A 14465-nucleotide genomic window follows, 5' to 3' on the forward strand; every position below is an offset into this window, starting at 1 on the left:
AAAACCACGCTAACTCAACTGAAGTTGGAATCTTTATAATGAAAAATTTATGCAAACACATTTGGCACATCCTGTATTTACTTGGAAATATCAATGATTTTTTGTCATTTCGTCAATTAACCCCATATTTTATTTTGGCTTGTCATTCCATGTAACACATCATTAAAAAAAATATTTTAATGTGTTTGATTCAAATGACTGTGTCTTCTTTTTTTCTATTCCTTTTTGAAACCGAAAATATACCCGTGTACATTGTACATACACAAATATAAATATATGCAAATATTTGATATAAACATTCATAATTGTTTATTCATTCCCAGAAATATCCCGAAGGAACCACAAAATAAGACCCTTCATCAAATGTATGTATGTGCACTTAAAATGTTATTACACTCGTAAATCTTTTTAAAGATAGAGAAATAAATATGTACCATGTTTTTGGATTGTTGTATTTGTAGATAGATACTTGTCTTAAATGTTTTTTCTTTACTTGAAAATATTTATGAATATTGAATCAAACATCTTCGTAAAAAGTTCCTTGCGTACAGTCTGAGATAGAAACGCCGATGGGCCAAAAAAAATTGCCTATGACATTATTTTTATATAAAGATTCAATCATTCTTCAGCTTTTTTAGAGTATAAATAAAACAGACTTAACTTTAAGCCTTCTTTGGTGAAAAAAGTTATTCATAGCGAATGAAAATGGTGGAGTTTTAAACTTTGAATTTGTACATAAATATTTAATTAAGAATCAACCAATAGATCAGTGATTCCCAACCAGTGGGTCTTGAACCTAAATGAGGTCGTAAAACCAATACAATGGGCTTGCTAATTGATTTTGAGACGACTGTGAATATTATATTAAACAAGATATTGTACAAATTTAACTAATTGTCCTTGTTTTATTATCACCATAACACTAAATATATCAGTCCCCTAATCACTCAACTCAACGTCTGAGCCAGTGTTAAATATGTTTGCTGTGTTTAAGCCACTGCTGTTGCTCTTCCTACTATTATTGCCAAATTAGCCTATTTCCAGCTAATTTTAGGCAAGTTATGCAGAATGAAGGTGACTTTTTTTAAAAATTATTGGGTATTTTTATAAGAACAATACCTTGTCAATGGCGATCAATGCTGCTGGGCCGAAGTCAGAGAAGTTTTACAATATTATTGACTCAAAAGTATCAATAATTCCGTATGAAGCGTTCTAAGAGTCTCCTTTCTTTCATTTCTTTTAAAGTTTGACTTATTTTTTTAATTCAAATAACAATACACTTATGTTACACTATTTGTAAAACAAAAAAACCATGAAAATAAAGAAATGCAAATGGGCTTAAGGCTTCAAGTTACATTAGTAGAACAAATACATACTAGGTATAAAGTAGGTCATTTTACAATTTATAGTAAGTTTATTAAATAGAAGTCATTTATTTGATATACAAGTTCCTTCGACCAAAAAATTATTCCTCTAATATTATAAAACCACTTATAAAGCTTCATAATTATCCAAGGTTCGGTTCATGTCTCTGATATTTAGCAAGAGATTATCATTGGTTGTTTTCAACGTACTATGTACAATTCTATATTATATTCTTCTTCTTTTCTTGTATGTGTATACACAATGAACTTCATTCATAACGATCTGGTCTTGTCCAAATCGTAAAAATCATCTCAACCCATGGACATTCATAGTCAACTCTTTGAATAAATGCTCCAAGGGCAAAGGTGCCCTTGGAGGAATAGATTCCGAATGACTAGTTAGAAAGATGTTCTAAGAGTCTTCTTAATTACCTCAAACATCATGACGATAGGGTGACTTGCTTCTCCGATGAAGAATTTACGAAATGTATAGCTACTTCAAGAATAAATCATCTATAATTCATAGTCCCAATGTATGGCAGTTTCTTGTACAAAAAAAAGAATGTGTATATATAATATGTATAATATATTTTAAGAATTGTGCTCGTTTCTTGATTGATTGTTTTAAAAGAGGTTGCTATATTTGAAAGTTTGGGAACCTCTACCAAAGATCAAAACATAGTCATATACCATATCTAGGTGCAATAATTAAAATTATTAAATTGTTGTTTTGTAAGTTTAAGGCTTGGAGTGCTGATTCTATAAATTATAACTAGTGATGTAAATCCGGTGCTATTTTTAGCTGGCCTGTTAATTTGTAATTGCTAATATAAAGAAATAATTTTCTTTTCCTTAGTAGTTGTCATTATTATTTAATTCCTGAGTAGTAAACATCCTTTGCCAAATAGATACAATTATATTCAAAACCTGCTTGAATATTTGTGTGTGTTCATAAAAGACGGAGCCTAACCCTGAAGATTTTTTGCAGAGTTATAATTGTAAGTCCTTGTTAGACTCAGAGTAGAATTGGAGATAGACACCGGAGTAGTTCTAGCAAATGTCCTTCTTTATATCCTTTACTCCTTCCTCTCTTTTCACAGCTGATTGTAGCTGATGTAATGAAACGTCATGAGTATTATTCTTTCTCTTCAAACTGTGTGTGTTACCATATTGATATTCGGTTGTAATTTTTTTTAACATGTCCATTCTACACTGGATTTGCATCATTGACTATAACTTTCCCTTCGCCAAATAAAATTAAGTAGTGGTGTATTCCCCTAATATCTATTACCTACCCTAAAAACTAATTACTTTTCTTATATTCCAGTTAAGAGTGTCCAATGTTAAAAATTATTAGTTATGACATAGCATTTTTATACTCTTTATTAGGAAGCCAGACTACTATCACAGCGACGACTCATCAGTAGGTTAAAACTAACCTGTCTCGTGAAGGTCTAACCCCAGCTCAAGTTCTCTATTAGCAGGAGAACAACTCGACGAGTGGTAAATTCTATTTTGCAGTTATTGGAAGAGCAGACATTTCTCCTCCTCGCCCTGTACTGAAGGAAGAGGTCTCGCCAGCAGTTGCCCTTTTTCTCTACTTGAAGTTTCCGTCCTTACTGTGCTAGCTTCACTCACTAGTCCTCAGCTGGTCCTCACACACTGATTTATGTGATCAGATATTTTACATATCTTTCTGTCTAGGATTCGTTAGAAAAATAACATATTTTCATCATTTTGGTTAAAAATGTTAGATTTTACTGTTATAGCAAACTTCTTCTTTTTTTTTTTTAATTTAATTTTCAACATATACGTGAGGAATGTTCTGTCTATACTAGCCTTGCCTGAACGGCTCAGTCTGTGTAGCCCACCTCGCTACAAGCTTTACCAAAGCTATAACACCAAGTGGTTAAACGACTAGCTTTTTGTCCAGGGGGTGCCGATGTTAACATGAGCCACTTTATTAAAAATATTAATTCCCCCTTTTTATTGAATTTACAAAATAAATTCTACAAAGTAAAGGAAAATCTTATGTTCTCAAAGTTTTATAAATTCAAATCTTAAGATAGGGAATTTAGTCCGTATAAAACTATTACTTAATTTGGCAATTTTCTTTGCATATTTTGTCATTTTTCTAAACATATTCACAACATATTTTGCTTGAAAATGAACACATTTGTCCGACCTTTACTCATCATTTATAAGTATGCACTTCGACACTGCAAGACCTTTTATTGAATAATTGACTTTTTTTCCGGGGATTGGGAGTAGTTGCTTGTAATGCCCCTTATACCAGCCATGTCATTAGTCCTTTATTTAAATATGATAAGTAAACAGAGCCTCCCTTCTAGTCAAGTCATTTAATGATTTCATTGAGTTTATCGGAAAACAATTTCATAATTTGGTTCCAAAATAGTAGTTGAACTCTAAGCCATTGATAGAGAGTAGCATTTCAAAGAGCAGGAGGTCTGATTTTGTAGATAAAAGTGTATAACTACTATAGAGAGGAGAACCTTCAGTAATATAATACGATTAGTACAGAGAAAATGTTCTAAAATTATATTTCAAAATATTGATTATGCATTTTTTTTTAAATACATCAAAAGTTAGAGGGAGTTTGTCATCCAGGCCGAGATATTAACACAGCGACAATCTATTGAAGAATGAAAAAAGAAGAAAGAAAAAGATACCCCACCGTTTTTCCTCTTCTAAACTCAAAAACTTTAGCTTTTATCCACGTTTTTACCATCCCTAGTTATTAATAGCTCAATGCTTGACCATGGGGAGAGGGTGCAAAAATATGAACTTAAAATATTATTATATCTTCTACAGGGAGATATGGTGCACTTTACTTAAAAACTCAAGAGGAGAATAGTTCATGGGTAAAAGCCTAGGATATTCTGAAATGCCTGTCTGGAAATATATATTTGGGAGGGATTACTATAAACTATCATGTTTTTTTTTTTTTTTATAAAGAACACAATCCCTACTAATTAATACATTTTTCATATTGTATATAAATTTTTCAAGTATACAATTGAAATAAAGACCTGAAAAGAATTCGAGTGAATAGGAAAAAGTTTTATCGTATAATTATACCCAAATTTGTACAAATATTTGGCTGTATATTTTTGTTTATTAGCTTTAATATAAACGTTAATTAAACAATTCTACCAAATTTTCCTTTTTCAAAAATCTTTTAATTGCATATTCAATTCTAGTTGTACTTGGTCGACTGATAATGAATCCTTAATTAGTCATTTTGTGTCAAATCTGGTCTTTGAGAATCTTCCGTTTGATTATTTTTTTAGTATTTTTATAGCTTGAAGCTAATTTTTGTTTAAGAATAAAAGTCAGTAATCCATATAAAATTAGTTTTTTCTTTGTATAAAGTTATGTCAATTACAAATGTGTTATTACCAAAAATAAGCAATGATCCAATCCTAAGAAAATGCAATTTAAAAGATAAAAAACCACCTTATATTAAGAGTTTTATTTGTAAAGAAATAACACCTTGTTGTTTCAATTTGTTTTATGTCAAAGGAGTTTATTTGAAGCGTAAATAGTTAAGGTTTTATTTACAAGACTATAAATTACTTCTTTTTTTTTGTCCCGTGTTATTATTTATCATTCTTTAATGTATATTTTTGTATATCTTGAGCAATGTAGAGATTGGCAATTAATCATAATTACTCAAAGTTTTCATAGTACATAATTGAATAAGGATGAAACTTTGTTCAATTTGCTTGAAACAATTTGTTGTTCCCGGATTTTAAGGATTATTTTATATTTGTTTTTGTCGAATAACAAAAAACAAATAGATTTTTACTTTGTTGGTTTACAAATTGAATTTTATTGTATATAAAAGATTCAGACTCATTTTCAACATGAACAAAAGAAATAAATGGAAAAAAATAAAGTATAAAATGATAAAAAAAGATTTACAGTAAGAAAAATTGTTTTCAACATTTATGTATCCAGTTCTGATGCTTACTTATCATAATATTCCATGAAATGATTTTTTATATAGATAATTGTACATATAAGGAATCCGGACTCCTTAGGAAGATTAGAAATTCATTCGTCTATCTCAAACAATGGTGTAAAATTAACTGATTCAATACTCAAGGAAAATTCCCCATCTCATCTAGAAGAATTGATGATGAAAATACCAGGGCATATCAGGTTTGACTTATTTTCTAATCTTGTCTTTTCTTTTTTGGAAGATGTTTATCTGGACTCGATGGAGATATTGTGTTTATTTTGATAGGAAAAGAATAATGTTAGACCAAAGGCTATTGAAGAGAAGGAGTCAACTGTTGACTTTAGTCCTTTAAATTTATTGTTCATTATTTTTTGTGTGACGTTATAAAAGTGAAAAAAAAACTATTCTTTTAAATATAATTTTTTCTGTCAAAATGTTTAGAAATTAAATACATGACACCTTGCAACAATATTTTCGCCTGCAGGCTGAAATCCACATTTATAATTGTTATTTATGACGTAAAACACGAAAATGCCAATTAAAAATTTCAAACTTGACAGCTTTTGCCCTTAAAGCCTTCTTTTTATGTATATTTTTTTTATATGAAAGATCTATATAGATGAAAATCAAACTAAATAACTAATCGATATAAACATTTCAGCATTTATCAAAAAATTGAATCGCTTATTGTTTTATAACTAACATTGTAATTAATAAGTGGGTGAATACTAATCAATTATTTTGAATATGAAGCATCTATAAACTTGGTTTAATCCCCTTACATTTAAATTATTAACTACATAGTTAGTTATAAACTCATAAGCAATTCAATTTTTTTCCATAATATTTTAGTTAGATATGTATAACACAACTTAACCAGATTTTTTTATTAAATTTCGCAAAAAATATTAAAAAATAAATTTACTAAAAATCATTCAAAATCGACCTTTTTTATAGACAATCAAAACTGTACTTTTTATTGACAAGAAATCATTTTAAGTTGTAATATAAGGTTCATTTTTTAGTTTTAGGTATAATATAAAACAATTTTAAAAAATATTAGCTCCCAAATATTTTACAGGATTTTCGAAGGGATTGGCACATTTTGTAGGAATTGTATTCAAGATAACTTAATAAATTTTTTTATCCTTTAATTGCTGGAATGTGTTTTATCAATTTTTATTACAGGTAAATTTCCTCAATTTAGTTATTCAAAATCTTGATTTTTATAAAAAAGGCTTTAAAGTCCAAATTTTTTGGGTTTGAAAATTTTATAGGGCATTTTCGTGTGTTATGACTTAACTAACAATAATCATTGTGGGTTTTAGGCGGTGATTGAAAATGCTGTTGCATACTGTAATATATTAGAATAAAATAGGGCTCAAAGATATGGTGTTTACTATTTTTTAATTATTAAACTACAAATCTCTGTATTTTCCATATTTCTTTAGTTATAAGTTTTAATCTTGAAAAATTATTTTGACAAATTAAAAAAAAAAAAACTCATAACTTTCTACAAACGTATTTAATACATTTATTTGCAAGGAATTAGCAACGAAAATATGTCTAAATACAAATAGGGCATTAAGAATATATTATAAGAAGGACCTACTACTCAAGGTGGGAAAAAAGGAAAAAAAAATAACGTTGATATACTTACATGTATAAATGAAGAAAAAATAATTAATTATTTAAATTTGAGCACTGCAGCTAACAACTGTCTCCATTATGTGTCCAGCCCGTTTATCTAGTAGTCTTTGATTGAACATATCAAGTAATTGACTCTTATACTTACAATTAAATATTATATCCTTAGTTATTATCCCATTGAAAAAATGTAAAATGGTTATAATGAACACTTATTAGGATCTCCCATTGAGTTGATAAAATTTATGTATATTCATTACCCAAAGTGTATTTGTGGGAAAGCAGCAGATGGGTAATAATTTGTACTTATATTTGTACCTATACAAGTACACATCAGCTACAATTAGCAAGTAGAATAGTTGATAAGAACACCCACAAAACTGGAATATGTTTTCTTGTTGTTATACACAAAGGGTTCTAGGACAATTTGTGGAAAGTACCTTACATAGGCTGATAATATTTGGAAGAAAGGATATTTGGTCGAAAAATACTCTATAACCTTACAGAGGCGACAGCAACATTTTATATATATTTTTTATTTTTTTTTTTTTTTGGGGGGGGGAAATTTTGGAAAAAATTCCAAAATCCATAGCTACTTACAAAAAAAATTTCAAAAATTCAATTTTTATAAATTAAATCTTTCAGAAAAAAATTCAAATAATTTTTTTTCCTCTGCTGTATTATTTCCACAAATGACGAAAAAAAAATTTAGTAAAAAAACAATAATTTCTTAAATGATAATTTTTTGAAAACCATTTCAAAAATCCGTACCTACTAACAAAAAATTATATTTTTTGCAAAAAAATATCAATTCGTTTTTCAAATAATACATTTTTTGGAAAAAAAATTCAAAATTAATTTTTTTTTGCTCTGATGCATAATTTGGCCGAATCACGGGGAAAAAATCGAGTAAAAAGCAATCTTTCCTTAATTTGTGGGGCTACAGCCCCTCCAGCCCACACCTGCCGACGTCTTTGACTTACCATTATTATTTTTGGAGCATAGCATTACGTTACATGTGAAGAGTCATTCTTGCATTAACGGCTATGATGTGCTTAATTGGAAAATAGTGAATGTTAATCACCGTCTGGATGTGTCATAGTCAATTCTAGATATATTTTTGGTTTTTGTTTTTTCGACTAAATGTTATTAGGGTAAATTTCTTTCGACAAATGATTAATTTAGGAATGAATGTGTTGATAAATAAAGTTTTCTTTCTTCACAACATTTATTATATTTTAGGAATGAAACGCAGAATCAAACCCACTTGAAAGTCCAACTCTCATCCTCTTCCCTTGGAAAAAAGGAGTATTCAGCCCTTCTCAACTATACAAAAGAATTCCTATCCATTACCATTGAGTCAGACCGACTTATATATACCGGCGGGCAATCCATTCATTTGAGATGTATATTTACAGATTTGGACTTTAAACCCTACAAAGGACAAGGTAATATGTGGATAGTGGATCCAGAAGGGTTTATAGTCAGGCGATGGATCTCCAGATCTCTCAACTTAGGAGTACTTACTAATCATTTGACTTTGCCAGAGTATCCTAAGGTATGTATTAGATAAGTTAATATATAGCTATAAGCAGAATAAATGTGATAACTTTTTACCCAACCGATTGGTTGAATTTATTTTTTGAAAGTCTCTTTTTTATGTTTCATTTTTGTGATAAACTTTTGTAATGTAAGAGAATAATAAAATAAAGAAATCATTTTATCATTTTCTTATAAATAAAACTTTTCTAAAGTAGGAATTTGTTTTCTCCTTTATGTCATAAATAATATTATATAACTTTTTCTTAATAAGTATTAGAAATTTATTTGTTTTTAAGGTTGGATTTTGGAAGTGCATTGTCTCAGCTGAGAGTCAAATGTCTGAAATATCTTTCAAGGTAGAAAAGTATTATTCTCCTCCTTTGGAGGTCAGCGTTTCTTTACCTCCCTTTGTGGATCCTGGTAACCTGAATGGAATGCTTGAGGCAGAAGTCGAAGCTTCTTTTTTGACTGAGAGAATGAGTAAAGGAAACATTTACTTAAAGTGGATGGCCTCCGAAATTGATGACTCAACCCCTTTATTTGAGGATAAAGTAATTCTTTAAATCTTCTAAAGTGATATTTATCTATGTACTATACGAGATATATTCAAAAACAAACAGTTACTTTCTCATTTCTAATTCCAAATTCATGTATCATTCGATTCTCATATATGTCCACAACGTTTGCCAACTTATTTTTTGGGGGAGATAAAAAGGTTACACATCTTTCGGTGTCCTCTGCAATTATCTAATTTTAAATAAACAGAAACAAAAAGCCATTTAGGGGGAAATTCTTCAAAAACTTTTGAAAGATTGTTTATTCTTCAAAAATTTAGTAATTAATACGAAAAACTATTTTAGAAAAATAAAAAATCTTTGAAAAGTCTTCACAAAATTTTCCTAAAAATGCACTTTTTCTTTCCCTTTTTTCTTATGGTAGAAAATGGCAGAGCACACCAAAGACGTCTATTTTTTATTTTGTAAAAACAAAATAACAAAGCAAAATAATGCTGATATTGTCAGGCTACGTTGTAGACATGTGTACCAACATAATAAATAAATAAATTTCAGAATTGAATAAAATTTGGCGTTATAATTAGGAAATAACGGTTTTTTATTAATCAATATACGGTACGTCAGTAGTAATTATGCAATTTCGAATATTTTGTGTAGGTTAAATAAACTTTTATTATTTTTCCTCTTAACAATTTTTTTATAGTTGAATTTAAAATATGTTGCAACTTTTTAATTTTTCCTAATGATTAGAATTTACTTTAACAACTTTTCACAAATATAAAAGTTTTGCGATAATAAAACGATGTCAGGAAAATAGGTTTCTATTTAATTTATTCCATGTATTTTAATTCCTCGTAAATCAATTCCTGGATATTTTATCCCCATTATAAGAAAATATACTTTGTGACGTCATACGGTTTATATTCCTAAAACAAATTGACATAGTGAGTCATTTACGTTCAACACTGTACAGCGAGGGGTCATCCCTGGATTAGTAATGGGATACGTATAATATTTATGAAAGATAATATCTTATGTTATAAACGATTTCGAAATTTTGACATCAAAAGTATTTATAGTGGAGCAGCAATGGAATTTGTGGATATTGGTACCATAGGAAATATTACTCCATCGGCTATAATTGCTGATTGGTCGCATAACTAGGACTATATCCAAGGAGAAGCCAGGGGCGAGAATAATATTTTCCATTACGAGTTGACTAGCTTGAGATGACAGTTTTTTATTTATGAATTTTTTTATAAATTTAATGACTTTTTTTTCCAGTAAAAATTTGTAAATATTTTTTCAAAAAAGATAATTTATTTAACCTTTTTATTATTACTATAGATTTAGAAGTCACAAGTTTAGAGGACACAGGACCCACTTAAAAATAAACTATTGTTAAATTCAATCATTTAGAATGTTTTCAAAATTCTACAGATTTAGAAAAATAAAGTTTAAATTATGTTCATACTTATTTTTTTGGAGTAAAAGCATCTTTTAGGGCGGTCATAGCCTGTAAAGTCTAGTGTATTTACGGCATTACTGCTAATAATATTTCTGATTACAATTAATTTAAAAATATCTAAGCAAGTTGTTCGATCTACTGACCGTCTCCTTCAGGATCTCTCCTTGCAATGTATTACTTAACAACTACTAACTAGTTTAGAAATATAAACTGTATTATGTCAAAAAATATCCTTTCTCCAGATGGGAATGTAATTTTTGGGAATTAATTAATTAGAAAAGTATTCACCGATCACGAAGTAAAGCATAGATAAATATGAACAAAAATTTCATTATTGTCAAAAGTGTACTGGATTTGAACCTCAGAGAACAAAATGGATACCCCTTCAAGAAAGTGTTTTCCTATACAGCTCACTTCTCCCTAAAGGAGCCATAGTTTGGGTACTACCTTTATCAAAAATTGAAAGGGAATTTGGGACTTTAATCAATATTCAGGTGAGTTCATTCATGTATTGCACTCCTTGTCTGTTTCTACAAAATAGCCTTTTATTTATTGGAAGGTGCGTGCAGAAGTGACATATACAGACTATTTCTTTAATGGAACAGAGAAAGCCTTCGCAGAGACACGACTCCTTCCTTCAGATATTCTAATAAGGGGAGTATACAAGGATTTTGTGCCTGGAATGCCCTTTAGAATTCAATTCTTTGTCATTGATTCCATTACTAAAGAAAAATTGTCAGAGGAGGAGCTACTTCAAGGAACATTGAGCATCATTGTTGAGGTTGAATTTGAGGACTCTTCTTTTAAAAAAATACTTGGAGAGTTTTAGTATTGCCGATTATATATACATAATTTGTTATTCAACCTACAATTGAAAGTGTACGATTCATTTGATAGCACGTAATTTTATCAGAAGTATTCATTGTTTTGTTGGGATTTTTTTGCGGGGACTGTTACAGATTTGATTTTTTTAAATTAATAACGTATTCATCTTCTGATTGTTTTCATAACAAAATGTAGCATCAAAAATGCAATAAAATTATTTGCATATATATCATAAACACAAAATAAGCATTTGTCAAAAGTTTGAAACATCCTATAATTTGTACTCTGATAATTTTTTTAAATATTTATGGAATTTCCTGTCCTATTTTATTGATATTGATATTCTATCAGAAGCAACAATCAAATCATTCTCAAAATAGGATTAAAAACAAATAAAAAGTCCCTCAAATTTCATTGTTTACAAGGATCAAAAATATTAGTTTAGAGACAAGAAGGGAAGGAAACTTTCAAAAAAGACTTTTCCAATCATGCTGCATTGGCACAATAGTGTAGGATTTCCTTCTGGAAATCCTAGACCGGTCTGAAACAGTTGTGATTTTTGCTGGATCTAATTAATTCGGTACTTTAAAAAAAATCGATCCAGATTAGTTGGAAGGTAAAATTCCGTTTAGTACAGTCCCAAAAAATAGGTCTTATTTAAAATTCAGTCTTTACCGATTTTACGTATAATTCATTTATGATTTCATATGTATATGAAAATGGTATAATGACGTCATATGAATATAAAAGAGAGTTAGGTCGGAGAATCCCGTGGTCCTTCCTGGAGTACGGAACTCCAAAATCAAGCATTTCTTGAGATGTATGATCAAAATAAAAGTATATCCCTCCTTTGGTTCTAACTCTTGGAGAACAAAGAACCCCACTAAATCTGGTCTTAATGAATTAAAAATCATCATAGCACTTAGCAATTGTCAAATTAAAAGCAAAAATAAATTTATGACTTTGTTTAATGTAATGAAAGCATCGATGGAAAAATCCGTCCTTGGAGTGAGACCGAATAAAACGGTCTCTTAAGTGAGAAATAAAAAATTGGTCACTAAAGTGACACTGAAAAATATTGGTCCACGATCTGAGAGTGCAGTCCGGACCAAAAATTGTTTCAGTAAAAATCACTTAATAGCGAACCGAAAAAAAAATCGATTCTGGACCGAGTCTCATCACAAGTATTCCAGGCCTATATCAAAGGAAGGACACCCCAGTTTCTAGAGAAGATCAGGTTCATAATCCAGATTTCCTTTGGGGTTTGACAAATTTCGTATATTCTTTTTATTTATTGAAATTTTAAGTAAAAGACCAAAATTTGAGGTTTTTGATGACTTTTTTTTTTTTTAGAAAGACAATATATGTCATTATTACATAATCCCTCAGGTATTTAAATTTCAGTTGAGGGATGCAAGAATTGTTTGGAAGAACACGTCCTCTTGCTTTAGTACCGGCAATTATTGAGTAACTTCAACACTTTCGATTCTGTAAATTTTATCAAAAATAAAAGTCGCTAATCAATTTGGGTAACTTTTATTCACTCAGCGCTATACGAATCGATCCCTATTACAAATGACGGGAACAATATTTATTTCTTATTAAAAAATTAACTTACAAATTTATTAATAAAAGATATCGACATCTATGTCGTAAAATCTACCACAAAAGATTGAGGGATTACTTTGTTAAATGATTTTTTTCTTTATCAACAGCATATCAATTTATGTACATAATATTAGTAAAGCCTAAACACAAAATGAATATATAATCGGTGTAGATCTTAGTCTTTCATCTGATTCTCTATTCAAAGAGCATGACCCAGATTATGTTTTAACTAAGGAATATTACAAGGCTTTCATTGGCTCAGGAATCTACGATATGCACTTACAATGTACTCCCTCAAATGCAAAGTATATGCAAATTATTGCAACTTTTGAAACAGAGGATAAAAAAACTTTTTTCAATGAAACCGTTTCAAATGGAGGACATGATTCAGGTAAGGATCAAATAAAAATTTATACATTGAAATATTTGATAATAATGTAGCCTTTTAACTAATTTAACTATCAAATGTACAGATAAGTTATAATAATATTATTGTTTTATTAGAAACTCCAACTTATTTCCATTAAGATAATGAAAAATGGGAATTCCTAGCATTTTTTTTTGTTCTCAAGCAATGCAGATATTCATAAATTACAAATACAATAATTTGGCATTACTTAAATAAATAAAAATGTATAAATTTATGTATATACATAAAAAAATATATATTTATTGAATGGAAATTATAAACTGTTTCCTGCTAAAATACGATTCCTTAATGAGAATAATTTAATAACAAAAAAAAATGAATAATAAAAGGTTTATAATTTTTATTTCGTATTTACAACTTTCACATTGTCATCTTTATTGTATCTTGCAACCTTTACTTAAAATAAAAAAAAAGTTGGTGTTTACCTTATTCATCTTCCCAACTATGCAATTATTATTTTTAAATTGTCAGTAATTGTTCACAAGATAACAAAAACTTATTGAAATTCAACTAATAAATACTCAAAATGCTAAAAGAAGCGTATATAAGTAGACAAATTGACAGCTAACAATCAAATTCCATGTCATTGTTTATATTACTACCGTAACTCCGTGTTTTTAAACTATTCCACAAAGAGATAACAATGATATACTTCACTTAATAATACTACATTAAAAAAATAGAAAGAGTTTTGATTATATATATATATATATACAAAAAAAATCCTGTTCCCAGACATTACTTTTGGGCCCGTCTATAAATTACGTTATAAAATAAGGTTTTGGCAAAAAAAAATTGAATAAAAATTTAGGAAAAAAAGTACAACCAACCAGATGTAGCTTTAAACATTACAACATTTATTAGATATTGGAACCCAAGATCTATTGAGGCGTTAATCTTAGATGTCTGATACATAATATATCTCCCAAGTGTCGAGTGATATGTAAATTTATTTTTATCCAAGAATAAATGGCGAATTTTTGGTATTTCAATCAATTAAAAAATTGTTAAAAATGTCAACCATAGAGATCCTGGATCTTGAGATAATAAAAAAAGTATACCATTATGTTTCAGAATGTTG

At 29.0% G+C, this 14465-nt stretch overlaps 1 protein-coding gene across 1 annotated transcript in view; it reads left to right on the plus strand.

Annotated features, from left to right (window-relative positions):
* Positions 1-14465, plus strand: part of LOC121117602 (CD109 antigen) — a 45221-nt gene that overhangs the window by 11330 nt on the left and 19426 nt on the right. Inside the window, exons 2-8 of the mRNA XM_071888116.1 lie at positions 5395-5549; positions 8239-8554; positions 8835-9089; positions 10866-11015; positions 11081-11349; positions 11419-11421; positions 13104-13345. Coding sequence (XP_071744217.1) covers positions 5395-5549; positions 8239-8554; positions 8835-9089; positions 10866-11015; positions 11081-11349; positions 11419-11421; positions 13104-13345 — 1390 coding nt within the window. The remainder of the gene's footprint in view (positions 1-5394; positions 5550-8238; positions 8555-8834; positions 9090-10865; positions 11016-11080; positions 11350-11418; positions 11422-13103; positions 13346-14465) is intronic.

The sequence above is a fragment of the Lepeophtheirus salmonis genome, chromosome 5 (assembly GCF_016086655.4).
Source record: "Lepeophtheirus salmonis chromosome 5, UVic_Lsal_1.4, whole genome shotgun sequence".
NCBI classification, from domain to species: Eukaryota; Metazoa; Arthropoda; class Copepoda; order Siphonostomatoida; family Caligidae; genus Lepeophtheirus; species Lepeophtheirus salmonis.